This window comes from Mauremys reevesii, linkage group 3, assembly GCF_016161935.1.
Source record: "Mauremys reevesii isolate NIE-2019 linkage group 3, ASM1616193v1, whole genome shotgun sequence".
Classification (NCBI taxonomy): Eukaryota; Metazoa; Chordata; order Testudines; family Geoemydidae; genus Mauremys; species Mauremys reevesii.
This window is the reverse complement of record NC_052625.1, coordinates 142,906,596-142,922,898: the sequence shown is the minus strand read 5'-3', so window position 1 is coordinate 142,922,898 and position 16,303 is coordinate 142,906,596. Positions and strand designations below refer to the sequence as shown.

General features: G+C 43.2%; 2 protein-coding genes across 3 annotated transcripts in view; one reads left to right on the top strand and one right to left on the bottom strand.

Moving 5' to 3' along the window:
* Window positions 1-16,303, top strand: part of SPACA1 (sperm acrosome associated 1) — a 28,327-nt gene that overhangs the window by 10,448 nt on the left and 1,576 nt on the right. Inside the window, exons 4-5 of the mRNA XM_039530601.1 lie at window positions 54-160; window positions 1,587-1,722. Of these exons, the coding sequence (XP_039386535.1) occupies window positions 54-160; window positions 1,587-1,722 (243 nt within the window). The remainder of the gene's footprint in view (window positions 1-53; window positions 161-1,586; window positions 1,723-16,303) is intronic.
* The window catches only part of CNR1 (cannabinoid receptor 1), a 69,897-nt gene continuing 58,261 nt past the window's right edge, over window positions 4,668-16,303 (bottom strand). The window contains exons 5-10 of one of the 2 annotated variants that reach the window (XR_005596257.1): window positions 10,769-10,903; window positions 8,252-8,318; window positions 6,816-6,957; window positions 6,661-6,710; window positions 5,293-5,409; window positions 4,668-4,839 (exon numbers count right to left, since the gene is read on the bottom strand). The gene's annotated coding sequence lies outside the window, so the exon portion shown is untranslated. The remainder of the gene's footprint in view (window positions 4,840-5,292; window positions 5,410-6,660; window positions 6,711-6,815; window positions 6,958-8,251; window positions 8,319-10,768; window positions 10,904-16,303) is intronic. The other variant, XR_005596256.1, reaches the window with a different exon arrangement.

Below are 16,303 nucleotides of genomic sequence, written 5' to 3'. Positions count from 1 at the left end.
ACAGAGGTATTTTAGACAGTTTTTGATGTATCTATTAAAATTTTCTTCCACAGGGGGTAAACCAATTTCTGAAAGCCTTGCAACTGTGAAGATCCCATGTATTTTTATACCTCCAGAGAATCGATTTACATATCTTTGGAAAATGTTAATTCCAGACCAGGTGAGCAACTGAACCTCACCTTCTGCAGGAGAATGATGTATTCAGTACTTTTACGAGCTGCTTCAACAATCTCATACAAACTCCTGGTTTAATTTTTTTCTTTGCTATCATAATACAAATGAGATCTTTCAGTTTTTCTTTGACAGTCAGATGGCACAAGAGCTTGTGTGCCCCACTACTTTGTAGAGCTCCAATTTTCCTTTATTTATTTAAAGTAAGCAATACATTCTGTAATGTATTTTAGAAAGTAACCTTTTTTGTTCTTACTTGAGTAAATAAATGCAAAGTAATGCACATTAGAAAACATAATCCCAACTATACATACAAATGATAGGGTCTAAATTAGCTGCTTCCACTCAACAAAGAGATCGTGGAGTCATTGTGGATAGTGCTCTGAAAACATCTGCTCAATGTGCAGCAGCAGTCAAAAAAGTGAACAGAATGTGTGGAACCATTAGGAAAAGGATAGATAATAAAACAGAAAATATCATAGTGCAAGTATAGAAATCCATGATTCGCCCACAGCTTGTATACTGCGTGCAGTTCTGGGAACCCATCTCAAAAAAAATATTAGAATCAGAGAAGGTACAGAGAAGGGCAACAGAAATTATTAAGGGTATGGAACCACTTCCATATGAGGAGAGATTAAAAAGACTGGGACTTCTCATCTTGGAAAAGAAATGACTAAGAGGGGGTATCATAGAGGTCAATACAATCTCAACTGTTGTGGAGAAAGTGGATAAGGAAGTGTTATTTATGCCTTCACATAACATGAGAACCAGGAGTCACCCAATGAAATTAATAGGCAGCAGATTTAAAACAAACAAAAGGAAGTACCTCTTCACATAGCGCACAGTCAACCTGTGGAACTCATTGCCAGGGGGTATTGTAAAGATTAGAACTGTAATGGGGGTCAAAAAAGAACTAGATAAGTTCACGAAGGATAGATGCTTCAATAGCTAATACCCATGATCATCAGGGATGCAACCCCATGCTCTGTGTCCCTAGCCTCTGATTGCCAGAAGCTGGGAGTGGAGGACGGGATGGATCACTTGATAATTGTCCTGTTCTGTTCATTGGCATTGGCCACTGTCAGAAGACAGGTTATTGGTCTAGATTGGACTATTAGCCTGACCCAGTATGGCCATTCTTATGTTCTTAGAACTTGGGTTGTCAACCTGGAGGATGTGAACAAGTGTCAGTGGGACATAACCACATTGCCCTACTCCTTTGGTGAACAGGAGAGGTGTCCTGCCTAGATGTGATGGGGTTTTGGATAATGAGGGAGGGGACCCTGGTAAGGAACTGATTGAAAAATGCTCGAATAGAATAACCAGCTTTCGATGTGACTTTGATGTAGAGCATTTCCCCCTTATAAAGCTTTTTGAAAAAAAATCCATTTTGTCTTTTTTTTTAATATGGATAGCAATCACTGATTCTTCCTAATGATTCGGCTATTTTGGAGGTACACAGGGATACCCATCCAGTAGCTTTCCAGTGTGACACGAAAGAAAATAATGAGATAGTTGCCTCTGTAAAATATACAGTATATACAACAGCTGGTAAGTCCATAGTCGCTTTTAAACCTTTTACAAGATATTGCTTGTGTTTAATGAGTAGCTATAAGCCTTCATGGTACTGTCCCTCACCTTAGAATCAGAACAAGTGTTCACATACTATAATGAGTGCCATAGAAATGCTTATCAATAAAAGATGAATAGAAAAGAAAACACGGCTATGGAAACTATGAGGTTTTGATGGTAGCAATAAGTAATTTCTTAAATTTATAGGCTAAAATAAATTATTTCTCTTTGCCTTTAAATTTATCACTAGGGCTTGGTCAATCTGCACAGATCTCAGGTGTCTTCTCTCACTGCTAGCAAAAAAGCAGGAAAGGCAACCAGTAAAATGGAAGCAGCTCTACTCCAGTTAGTGGCATCTTGTTCTCTGCTTCTCAGCTCCCTTGTTAAATTCCCCAGTGCAGTGCAGAAGTAGGAAGGCAATCTTTTGAATTTTAACACATTTAACTGCCATCTTGAATTTTATCATGCATGCTGGATTTAGAAAAGCTTAAAATTAAAAAGAAGATTTCATAAAATGGTTCAACTGCAACAGCTTTCTTCCCTCTTCTGCTGCAGGTAATTTGCTTGCATTGTCAGGAGAGACAGCAGTGGTCCCGTTTGCCTTTCAGATTCTGAGAGGCCTGCTGGAGACTCCAGCCTTCCCAATCAGTAGAAAAGAGAAGGAACCTTATGTGGACAGAGTCCCTGCCTGAAAAAGTATGGATTCAGATGGACCTAGAGCCAGAGAGGACCATTTTATTGAGGAGAATGAAAAGAGTCTGTTTTAAAAGTGTGCTGCCAGCAAGATTGAATTATCCAAATAAACACTGTAGAGGAGAGGGCATGGGACTGGAAACCTCTCAAAGTCCCTTATTTTTCTACTCCCCCATGGTTTCATGTCCATCTGAAGCGACATTTAATTCAGGAAGGAACTCTGCTCACATAGGTAAGGTCTCTTCTCTTTTCTTCTGCAGAGTGCCCAGGAATTTGTTTTTGCATTCTTAAATCCATCTGGCTCCTGCAAAACTTCCAGAGCTCTGGCTTTATCAGGTTATATTCTATCTATCAGTATTCAAACTCTGAAATCTGTTTGTAGGAAGGAGTGGTTTCCTTTGACCCTGATCAACAAGCATTTAATCATGTGTTTAGGTTTAAGCACTCAAGTAGTCCCATTGAATTGGAGTCATGCTTGAACTTAAACATGTGATTAAGTTGTTTACTGAATGAGGGCTAGGCTGAGGTCCATCCAGCAGAATGTCTCACAAGGATTACAAGAATCTATTCAGAAATTATTGGTTTGGCTATGCAATTATAAGACTCTCAGCAAAGCGTGGCTCCAAGATCTACCACCTCTGTTCCTTGGAAAAAAAGAATCAAGTTCCACTCTTCGGAAGACAATGGAAAAAGCCTGTATCATGCTCAGTGCCAAACTGGTTTCCTCTAGATCGATACAGACTGCCAGTGGATTTTCAGACGAGTGGCTTACTTCCCCTAACATGCATGCAGACCTAAAAAAACTGAAGGTGGAAGAGATCATCAGTAAAATAATTGATTGTGAGTTATACAGTTCTACAGAGACCTTTTTGTTGTGTGTCCAGATCTGCTGTCTGTTGGCTTTCTGAGATCCAGCAAGATCAGGATTTCTTCATGTATCTCTCCAGGGGGATCAGAACTTTTGAAAGGTCCCTTTGGCTGTTAAAAGCTGTAGAGATATGCCACAGGATTCCGTGTTTAAATGCAGACATTCTTAGCTCTTCTCTGATAGTTTACAGAGCTCTGTTGCTCAGACTCTGGAGAGGGGGAACGTTACTTCACATCTTAGAATGCTAGCCCTCCCACTTCAAAGTTGAAAACATATTTTGCAGAGAGTTTAGGCATTACTTTACCAGATCTCTTGAACAAGAAGGTATCTCTGCCTATTCCAGAAAATCTAAACCTTTCTCCTCAGAGTGGATTCTTCCCTTTGCCATCTGTTAATCTCCAGTGAGGTAGAGCCTTAAAAGCAAATTTTTGGAGGGGATGGGGAATGAGGAGGTACAAGGGGCAGAATTGGTCATTTTTAAGGCCAATTACAAGGCCAAACCCTTCTTTTCAGCATCCATATTTAACTATAAGGATTTCAGACCAGAATGGAATTGGCACTAGGGGAAGGATCTCAGGCTGATTTTGTCTAAATGGATCAGTTTTACTTAGGATCACAATGGGCCTTATTCGGTATCTCCTAGAGTTACTTTCTATGATTTCTCACTTTCCCTTCGAGGCATTTGAATCCATAGAATTGAAGTTTCTATGTAGTCTTCCTTGCTGTGATAATGGCCACCAGTAGGGTGATTTCAATACCTTCTAGATTGTTACTTTATGTGCTGTTCCACAGATATAGGGTTCTTTGCACCTTCCCTAGTTTTCTCCCCACAATGCTTTTGCCTTTTCACATCATTCCAGATATTTTCTTGCCCAGTTTTTGTCAGCAATGTAGGACTAGGAAAAGGAACATTTGGCATACCCTATATCTACGGAGCACTCTTAAGGCTTGCGTTGAAAACAGAACCCTTTAGAAAGCTGACTTTCTTTGGGCCTGAGCCAATTCCCATTAAAATCAATGGGTGTCCTTGGTTCCCATAAATTTTAGAGGGCACTGGATTGGGCCCTTTGTTCTTTTCAAGGGCCCCAAGCAGGGACTGCCATTGCAAAGTAGATCAGGAATCATACAGAATACCAGAAGTGCCTTGTGTGGCTAGGATCAGAGCACATTCTACCCAGGTCATCACCTTTTTTCAGGTAGAGGGAGGTGAAGCCTAAGAAGATGATCTGTGTCATGTGGCTTTCTGGTGATCTTTGCACACTTATCAGAAGCATTGCCAACTGAAGGGTCTGGTTTTGACCCACACAACTTTGTTCAGAGGGTACTCAGAGTGGCTTTTCCCTGAGAGGATCCAGATGTGTTCTTGGAGAGAAGTGAATAGGATCGTAATGGGTGTTTTCCAATTCCTTCCACTTCCTCTAGAGAAATGGAGAATGAGCTGCAAGGCTGGGGAAGGGGAGTGGAAATGCTTCAGCTTGGTTGGTTGGGTTTCCTGCTTGTTGCTGCCAGGGAAAGGAGAATCTTGTGCTGGTCAACTGTTATAAAAAAACAAAACAAACAGGTAAGAGGAAAACTTGTTTGTTCTGGCCTCACTCCCTCACTTCACTCTCTTTTCCCTCTGTTTGACTTGTATGCTTGTGTAATTTGAACATTACAGCCAAATTCTCAGTTAGTGTAAATAAGCATAGCTCTATTGGAAGAAATAGAACACTGATTTACACCAGCTGAGAATTTGGCCCCCTACAGGTATAAGAATTTTCTTGTTTAAAACATGCTGCATGATCTTTTCCACTTCAAATTTTAGGATATGTCTTAGGAAGGTGGAAGAAGTACTGTATACATTTTGCAAAAGTGCAGGAAGAGACCTGTAGGAGCTGTTCACACACATATTCCAAGTGTCTATGTGGAAGAACCTGATGTAATGTAAAGCTGCCTATAGAAAGCCTTCATTTGCACTTACTCAGCAGATTACCATAGTTCTCACTGACCTTCTATTGAACAATAATAATGCTTTTTCACAATGAGCTGTCATCACAAATGGGCTTTTCTCCTTTATTTTCAACACAGTTCCAGACGGATTGGTTCTGTTCTTCTTTTGTAGCATCCTGGGGAAAGAAAACAATTACTTGTTTTTCCTTCAGTAAACATTATTATGGCCATTGCAAGAAAAAACCCACCCATTAGTAGCTGAATTTTCCATATGTCCCTCTTATCAAATCACTACCAGGAGATACAGTAAAGCATTTTGTTCATACTCCTTCCTGTTATGTTGTTAAGTTGCTTTTGAAGACTCTAGTGCCATAAGGCAGTTTATTCATGTTTTCTAATTATAGTTCTGTAGGGAGGGAGGATTTTGCGGAGGAAGGGGTGAAGATAGAGAATGATTCTCCTCATGGTGCCATGTGAAGGGAGCCAGTCTGCCAAGATCCAGACTGTGCCCCTTGTTCCATCACCCTAGTGAGTGTGTTTATTGGCACCAGCAGTGGAGGAGGTGGAGGCAGCAGCTTGTCAGGCATCAGAAATGGCACATCACCCACGTGGACAGTAGGTTGTGCTGAGGCACTTCTGTAGACCATTTCTCATGAGTTCAGTTCACTTCCTATTCAGGCAGAGGCTGCCTCTTTCTAACAGACTACTCTAAAAAGGACATATTATGGGTTTTTTTTTGCATTATACAGTAATAAAATAGGGAATCCCAGTGACCATATTTGGAATTCCTGGTCTTTGTGTGTAGAGAGAGAGAAAGAGAGTCTGTTTCCACATCTGGACATGCACATGCATTTTTAATATGTGAAGAGTCTTGCAGATGATCCACAAGGGGAACAAAGATATGTGCACCAGTAGTACATACGTACAAAAAAGTCTGACTAGGGAGTAAAAAGTGCATTCCTATCTAATGCAACTTTCTCAAAACAAACAATATATACTTAGTAAGCTGGGTCTGAAATTAAGTGAAAATAATGCATATATGCTGCTGAAGTGTGTGAACAAATGGTCAAGCATTCTGTTTATAGAGAGAATACTCTTATCATCTTCACCTACAACATCATGCTCTAGTAACAGCTCCAACTCAATGAAATAATTTTGGGGAAAAAAGGTACAGTGGCAGTTCTTAGAATGATGTTCCTATGGGTGCTCCACTCGTAAGTGTGGCAGCCCCTCCTGCACCTAGGATCAGAGATCATCATCAGCAGTGCCTGTTGGACTTCACATGTCCCTCCCACACTGTGAGTGGGACATATATATAGCGCTGTGCAGTCGAACCGCCCGCAGTTTCATCTCTATCGCCTTTGGTCTGGGATGGAATCTACAGCAGAGCCTGCTTCTCCTATTTCCCTCACTAGATAGTGCCTCACCTGTTTTTAGTGTACTGTAGTTAGTATTTTCTTCTTCTCCTTTCTTCTATCTAAAAAAAAATAATTTTTTGTTTTAAGTTTACCTTCACAGTTATTTCATAGTTTAGGTTTCCATTTCCTCACTTCCCGCCCTTTCCAACTGGGAAGCTTTTTACCTTCACCTTTGTGCCCAAATCCCCTGGGTTTAAGAGGTGCTTTTCTTGTGAGGCCACCTTCTCAGTAATGGATGGACATCTGCCGTACATTCGCTGTTTGGAAGAGGGACACATCCCACAAAAGTGTTCCCACTGCCTTGGCCTGAAAGCCGGAGCCAGAAAGACCGGGACATTAGATTAAAACTTCTCCTCATGGAGAAATTGCTGCAACTGGCATCAGACCCGGTCCCAGACTTTTCCCCGGAGAGGCCCTCACTCTCTGCCAGGTTGTTTGCCGATACTCACTTCCATGTCCCTTGAAAAAAAAGTCTTTTGTTTTTCACTCAGATTAAAAGAAATGGGCTCCCTCCTCACACCTTGAGGCACATCCTCCCCGACAAGGTTTGTTGCCTCAACATTGTTTGGCAGGGGACACAATTCCAGGGCCCATCTGAGTACCTCTGGTACTGATGCAAAGAAATGGTCTAAAGACCCTAACTGAGCAGACCTACAGCCCTTGGCACTATTTCCCAGCTCAGGGGAACGAGACAGGCCGACTTCAGGAGCTATAGCACCAACAATAATGATGGCACTGGCATCCTTTTGGACACCGACAAGACAGTCAATACTGAGCAAGCCCTTGGCATCATTGAAATCATCTGCACTGGTCAAGGCACCAGCCAAGTCACCAGCATCGGCCAAATCATTGGTGCCATCTATGGACACTTAAAGGGTATACACTATTTCTTTGGCATTGAGTCACGCTGGCACTAATGATGCTTTTTCCCCCTCCACAAGACTTTATATACCCTAAAGACTTGCTGGTATCTGACACTCCTGAGTCTCCACTCCTTTGACCTCCCCCCACTTCCACCCTCCTCTCTGGATTCACAACACTTCTACCTTTCTCTGCCAAGGATGGCACTTCCCTTCCGCCGTGATGAGGAGGAGGAAGAGGAGGGCTCAATTGCTCCCTTGTCTACCAGGCAAATCACACCTGCTCATCCTCGCTATCCACAATTCACATCTAGTCCACAATCTTGGCATGGACCACTGTGGATGCAGCCACATGTTCCACTCCCTCCATACTGGCCATACTGGGACTCTTGGGCCATGTGCAAGCCACAGTTTGGGAACCCTCCTAAAAAGCAAAGCCTGAGACCTACAGCTCTCCCTTCACTATCGGTCTCTTGCCCTCTGGAGGTTGAAACCATGCTGGTACCAACTGAAGCGGAAGAACAGGAGGAGGCCACACCAACACTACATTTTTCCTTGTCCTCTCCTGACGAGGTTATTATGCCTCAACCTTCTACATCTGCCAACAACTTCAGAATTTTTTCAGCACTTATTCCACAGGATTGCAGACTCCCTGGAGATCCCTTTGGAGGAAGTCAAGCTTCAGCAGCATAAGCTGCTTGATATGCTTCACACATCCTCTTTCTCCAAGATCGCACTACCGATCAATGAGGTTCTTCTCCACCCTGTGAAGATGCTCTAGCAGACCCTGGCGTCCATTCCTCCCACCTGCAAACACACCAACAAAAAATATTATGTTCTGGTGAAGGATGTGGAATTTCTATTCTCACACCCCACCCCAAATTCTTTGGTGGTCAGTGCTGTGCAAGAGAAAGGCTGTCAATACCAATCCCATTCTAGTCATCCAGACAGGGATTGGAAACACCTAAACTTATTTGGACTCAAAGCATATTTGTCAACCATGCTCCAATTTTGATTCTCTATCTATGAAGCTCTCATGGCTAAATACAATTACCTAAACTATGCTAAGGAAGAGCAATTCCAGTCCTTAATATCGGAAGGACACCTTCTAACCCGTACAACCCTACAAGCCTCTTTAGACTCTGCAGACACTGCTGCCTAATCCATTGCGACTGCTGTGGTAATGAGGCATGCGTCATGGCTTCACCTCTCAAGTTTTCCTAAGGAGGTACAAACCACAGTAGAGGGCTTACCTTTTGAGGGACCAGAAACTATTCTCAGAATGCATGGAGGATTCTCTGCCCTCCCTTAAAGACTCCCGAGCTACCCTCTGACCTCTCGGCATTTATACAACACCACCAAAGAGGCGCTCGGAGAAATATCATCTCCCCCCGCAATCCCAACCACGCAGTACACCCCTCAACAGCACTATGACACCTAGCACCGAAGACAAAGGCCTCCTACTAAACATAGACAGCCCACTCCTCAAGGGGCTACCTGTTACACACCTCCACCGAAGCAACAATTGTGAAGCTGTGTTTGAGGCCCCAAGAAGCCTGGCCCTCTTACAGTCATTCCCACAATCTTCAATATTCCACCAGTTTGGCAATCAACTAACTCAGTTTTTCCCATCTTGGAAATTAATCACATCGGACAAGTTGGTTCTAGAGGTAATCAAGGAAGGATACTCCATCCCTTTTCTATCCATCCTGCCCCACCACCCCATATGCTATCCCTCTTCAGGGACCCTTCTCATGATTCCATTCTGTGGGGGGAAATAAATCATCTGCAACGGGGACCCATAGAACTGGTCCCTTCCCAGCACATGGGACAGGGTTTCTACCCGCACTATTTCCTGATCCAGAAGAAATCTGGCAGCTGGTGACCCATCCTAGACCTTCACAATCTAAACAAGTTCATCAAACTGCAATGCTTCAAGATGGTTACCCTATCCACTATTATCCTAGCACAGGAACAGAGGAACTAGTTCTTGGCCCTCGACCTCCAAGACGTATACTTTCATATTAATATTTCATATTCACAGCATCTTGGGTGTTCTCCAAGGTCCTTGCAGTAGTTGCTACTTACTTAAGGAAACAAGGAAACATCTTTCCATACTTGGATGATTATCTCCTCAACGCCTCATCCGAGACTGACATTCTCTGAGCTGTACACGTAACTGTTGGCCTTTTCATGAAGCTAGGCCTCCTTGTGAACTTAGAAAAGTCCACTTTAATGCTGGTGCAATAACTGGAATTCATTGGCTCACAGTTGGGGATGCCGCACAAGCCAGAGCCTTCCTACCACCTCACAGATTCTTGGCTACTGTAGATCTGGTATCCAACGGATGGGTCTGCCCCCAGATCTCTGCCAGAACCTGCCTGCAACTTCTAGGCTACATAGCAGTGGCAAATTTCAGGGTCAGGCACGCAAGACTCCATGTGTGATCTCTTCGGGCATGGCTCCATACAGTATATCTCCCCCACAAACACAACCTCCAGAAGTTCTTATCCATGCCGATGAGAGACAAGGACTCACTACTTTGGTGGACACTGCCTAACAACATCTGTGTCAGAGTTTCTTTTCTCCAGCCACCACCAACCATGATCCTAACAACTGATGCCTCCCTAACTGGTTGGGGAGCGCATCTCCACAATCACGCAGTGCAGGGCAGATGGTCATTAACCAATCTACCCTACACATCAATCTCCTAGAGTAGTCTGCTAGGCCTGATGATATTTCCTCCCTCTACTCAATCAGCGTACCATCAGAGTCATGATGGACAACCTCGCCTGCATGTATTACATCGACAGGCAGGGAAAAGCAAGGTCCCACTCTTTATGCTCAGATGCACTCAAATCGTAGAATTGGTGTATTCAACACAATATCACCATGTCAGCAGCGTACTTCCTTGGACACCAGAACACCACCGCAGATGCACTGAGCAGGAGATTCTCACATGATCATGAGTGGGAACGGGATATGTGAACACTTCAGCCCATCTTTAACTGATGGAGATACCCCACCATAGAGCTCTTTGCCATACAACACAACTCCCGCTGTCCTCAATTTTGTTCCAGAGTGGGTCTGGGACATGGATCTCTGGGAGACACATTCCTCATAACATTGGATGCACATCTCCTTTATGCCTTCCTTCCCTTTCCCCTCTTATTCTGAGTACTTTGCAAGATGTAGGAGGACCAAGCTCATGTCATACTTACAGCTCCAACAGGGCCACGATAGGTCTGGATACTTACCTCCTCCACATGATGATATACCAGTTGATTTCTCTCCATCCAACGTGCCTGTCACAGGACACATCCTCCATCCCAATCCAAAGATGCCCCATCTCAAAGCCTGGCTCCTCCATGGTTCCGGGATTTGGAAGTAACCTGTTCAGAGGCAGTCAAACAAATACTTTTAAATAGTAGGCAGGACACAACTTGTCACATATATGTTCACCAAAGGACTAGATTTTAATGCTGGTGAGCCTCCCACAAGTCGACACAGCACATGCTCCCCTACCACTTATCCTGGAATACATGCCAGACGTTAAACAATCAGATCTATCCACCAGCTCCATTTAGGTACACTTGGTGACAATCATTACTTTTCACTGCCACATAGATGGTCATTCTGTCTTCATACATCTGCTCACCAAACACCTCTGAAGGTCTCTATAACTTTTATCCCCACATAGGAAACCCGACCCCTGCCTGGGATCTTGTCCTTGTCCTACCTTCTCTGACTAGACCCCCATATGAACCAGTGTCAACCTATTCTTATGTGTATCTATCAATGAAAATGAACTTCCTTGTCACCATCACGTCTGCCTGACAAGTTGGTGAAATTACGGCCCTTATGGCATGTCCACCTGTGGCAGGGCGATGACTCACCGCTGTGGCGCCCCCTTCTGGTTGTCCAGGGAATTAGCTCTCCAGCCTCCAGAGCACCCTCTGCAGGCTGGTGTCTTGCCTGCCACTGGCCCCATGTTCTTCCCAGACCCCGGTGCCCTTTGCCCAGGGGTTCTGCCCATCACAGTATCCCCTCACTCTGGGTCTCCCCTCCCAGGGGAACTCCCAACCCCCTATCCCCACCTTGCCTCAGTGGCTACTGCCAGTCATCATCTAGCCCCCAGCTCCCAGGCAGCCAGGTCCTTCTCTCTCAAAAGGCTAGAGAGAGAGTGTGTCTTCAGCCTCTGGCCCTCAGCCCTCTTCTAGGGCCAGCCATCGCCTGATTGGGGTGTGGCCCCAGCTGTGGCTGCTTCTCCAATCAGCCCAGCTTTTTCCAGCCACAGCCGACTCCAGGGCTGCTTTAACCCCTTCAGGGCTGGAGCGGGGTGACCACCCCACTACACCACCATACACACTATTCTACAAGGAGGAAGTTACACTACGCTCACACCTGAGATTTCTACCTAAGGTTCCAATATCTATCCATCTCAACCAACCTATACAGCTTCCTTGCTTCTTCCCGAAGCCTCACAGTAATCAACAGGAGGCAGCTCTACACAGACTAGATGTGAGATGAGCTTTAGTGTTTTACTTGGACAGGACTAAACCTTTCTGAAAATCACCATGATTATTCCTCTCCACCACCAAAAGAGCAAGAGGCACAGCCATATCTAAGCAGCGCCTTTCAAAATGGATTTCGCAGTGTATGCCTTTATCTTATGAACTCCACAATAGACAACATCCTACCACAATCAGAGCACATTCCACACATTCATTATCCACCTCGATAGCCTTTCTCAATAATGTCCCCATTGCTGAAATTTGCAAAGCAGCTACATGGGCATCAACAAACACTTTTGCCCATCACTATGCTATTACGCACGATGCCACAGCAGACATTTTCTAGGGTATGCAGTCCTATCATCAACAGTAAATGTTGCTCTGAAGCCCTAGCCTTCCTATTAGGGGCCCTGCTTTCTAGTCACTTATAAGTGGAACACCCACAGGGACATCACTCCAAGAAGAAGAGAAGGTTACTTAACCTGTGCAGTAACTGAGGTTCTTCGAAATGTGTGTCCTTGTAGGTGCTCCATTACTTGCCCTCCTCCTCTCTGCTTTGGAGCCAAAAAAAATACGCTCCATGGCAGAGAAGGAAGTGGGGGTGGTCAGACCGCACAGCACTATAAATATGTCCTGCTCATAGCATGAGGGGCTGTGTATGCGCATGTGCGGTCCGACGGGCACTGCTGATGAAGCTCTCCGAACCCAGGCACAGGGAATACTGCCACGCCTACAAGTGGAGCACTCATAGGGACACACATCTTGAAGAACCTCAGTTACTATACAGGGTGAGTAACATTCTCAGTTGATGGGTTTTCTATGGCTAGAAGTTGGAGTGGAAGAGCAAGTGCCCCAGGGTTGATGTATGTAATTCATGTAATTATTTTAATCTATTTTTTAAAAAGAAGTGACTGAATAAATTACATCATTTAAAAGTGTATGGATAAAACTTTATATCACTGATATTTTCTGGAGGGAAAAACTAGCAGTGACAACATATTTTTGGGTGTACACTATTTAATTTTTAATATATTAAGAGGCAGACTGTGCTATTAATGCACAGATGCACTTGGTGGGCAGTCCAGAGAAGCATCGTACTACTAGGAGCTGAGAGAGGCATTGTTCAGGTACTCCCAGAGCTCCTTAGTGCACAGTGTGAGTACACCCTCATGCCACACCTCAACAGGGTGCAGAGTGCACTCCCCTTTGTGGCTGTCTAGCTCTGATAGTTGGTATGAAGGGAGGATTGCGCCTCATGGAACAATAGAAGGATGGTTCCTGTCCTTCCCTCTCCCTACATATCTGTGCAGAGGCAAGCCATGCATGGTCTGTCTCCTAGATACCAGATTCCTCCTTTTCAATGGAATGATGGTTACACTAGTCTAACTAAGGGCCTAATCCAAATCCCTTTGAGGTGAATGGAAAGACTCCCATGGACTTCAATGAACTTTAAATCAGAGAAGTGTTTGGCCCTGAGTAGTCAGTTACTCATAATATGTTGCTCTTTCATATTGCAAATAAAATTAATGTGTTGGTTAATTTGTATAGAATCTGATTTTTACAGAAATTCCTAAAATATCTTCCAAAATGTTTGTATTGGTTTGGGGCTACTCTGACTTGTGCACAACTCACTTTCTTATTTAATACAAACAAACAAAACAAGAAGTTTCACTTAAATTTACCACACATTCCTCTTTCAGTCCAGAAAAGCATGATCAAAGAATCAACAGCTACACTGAAAACATGTGGCTGTGTAAAGGTTGGAGACATATGAAATATAAATTGACAGGAGTGGAGCTATTTGACACTGTCAGCTTCTAAGATGTTTTACTAGAGTATTGCTATTAGAGCATTTTAAAGAATATTCTCCTATCTCTACTTTTAATAAACAAATTAATTTTTTTCAGAATGACTGGAATAAATATTACACTGGCTGAATCCGTGGATCAAAGACATACTGAGCCATATCCTGCACGGCTCATTCTGGCAAAACTCTCACTGATTGTAATGGAAGTTTTGTCTGAGTGATTAGTACAGAATCAAGCCAATTGTATTGCTTTAAAATACTTTTAAAGTGCTTTTTGTGATGCCTGAATCAGTATTTCCTCAGAGTAAAATGCTTGATTGGACATTCACTTTTCTCTCTGCTCTGCTTTTATTTTAATCATATGTGATAGCCTTGAAGGCATCTCTGCTTGTTATAAGGTTGTCTCATAGACTACTCTAGTTCTGGATTATATGGATCTGCCATATGAAGCAAAGGTGAATGGATCAATACTGGATGAACTATGAGATACTTCCTACTTCTCATTAGCAGACTCCCCTGTTGCAGCCTGCAAATAGAGATATCCTTAGAGCATCATAATCACTTATTACTAAGCAGTAAAATAAAAAATCTAAATTAATTAAATAGCAAAATTGAAGTTATTTTTAATTAATATCCCCCCCCATATCATTCTAAAATGTCACAGTCCAACATTTAAAATGAAACTGCCTAAAAGCAGTTAGTTACTTTAACCTTATCTGACAATTCCTATATGCAGAGCAGTTAGTTTTGGAATTTTCAACCAGTCTAGTGATCATACCTGTCAACCCTGTATCATGCAGAAAGACCATGGGGATTATAAGAATGATCTATGATTTAGGAATAATGAAATCATTACTGCCGTGCTGCAAGAAAATGGACTGGAGAGCCCATTAATACTCAAGTGATGCTATGGATTTCCTGCATCACTGTGGGAATTTTGCATAGCAGTAAATGTCAGGATCACACCCTGTGCTTTTAACATATATGTTGCCAGATAGAAATCAATCTGAAATTAAAATTCGCTTGTATATGTAATTTTTAATTACATATTGTAATTGTAATTTTTTCCACCCATGAGCGGAATGAATTTTGTTATGTGTACCAATATCAAGGTAATGTGCGGATGTGCGCCACTAGTAGAAAGAAAAAAATCTAGATATATATTTTTTAAAAGTTACCATAGGGATAATTACTCCAGCCAGAACAGGTTAGGCATTTTAGAACTCACTACTCAAAGAATTAAATTTAAGCATAAGAGAGAAATAAAAATTATGAAATGCATAGGCTAATCAAAAAAATAAAATAGCACTCTGAAAGAATAAAATTACAGAAAATATATGTGCATTGCAGGAAGTATCAAGTAACGAAAACAACAATAATACAAGTATGTGTTGGGAGGTGAGTGTGAAAGACTGTGTGTATGTGTGTGAGACAGAAAAAGTGTGTGTGTGTGTGTGTGTGTGTGAGAGAGAGAGAGAGACACACACACACACACGTGCGCATCTCTCCCCTCTGCAGTCCTGGCCGGGGAAGACACGCCTGCCAAAGTCCAGGCCAGAGCTGGGGCCAGGGAAGAGAGGCGCCTCTTCCGTCCCCGCCGCAGCCCCGGCCGGGGGAGAGAGGCATCTCTCTCCCCTTTGCTCTGCACACCCCAAGCTCCCCCAACCCCCCATCACCTCTCCCCACTGTGCTCACCCTCCACATTCTCTCCACTCACTTGTGTGCACACCTGTGTCGCTGCTGCGTGGCCCTTGATGGCCTCATGTGCGGCTGCGCAGGTGCACACCTGAGAGGAAATACAGTATATGTAGATTGTTGAATCTGGAGTGATCAGAGGCGGGTGTATTACATTTCAGGAACTTGGATTGTTATTGGACACTTGTCAACATTTCTGATTAGAGCTGACCGTGTTTGTCCACCAAACATTTTTCTTCACAGTGTGACAATTGAATCTCATAAATTAGATGGAAAAGACTTACTAGGTCATCTTGCATGTCTTCTACCAATGTTGGATTGTTCCTTATACACCTCTACCCTGTTATAATGCCACCTGATATAACACAAATTCAGATATAACGCGGTAAAGCAGTGCGCCGGGGTGGTGGGGCTGCATGCTCCAGCTGATCAAGTCAAGTTCGATATAACACGGTTTCACCTATAACGTGGTAAGATTTTTTGGCTCCCGAGGACAGCGTTATATTGAGGTAGAGGTGTAGTTTGTTCTCACGTGTTTTGTCTGGTATCATGTAAAATGTCTCAGGTAGTAGGGTTGCCAATACTTCCCTTAGAAGATTGTTCTGGAGTTTAACCAACTACATTGTTAAGAAATATTTTCTGATCCTAAGTTTTCCCTTGCTCAGTTTCATCCTATTACGTGTAGTTATACCTCTTTGGTCAACCCAAAACAATTCCTCTCCATGCTTCATGCTTCAAATACAATATAGTTAACATCCTCTGTTTTATGATTGTTT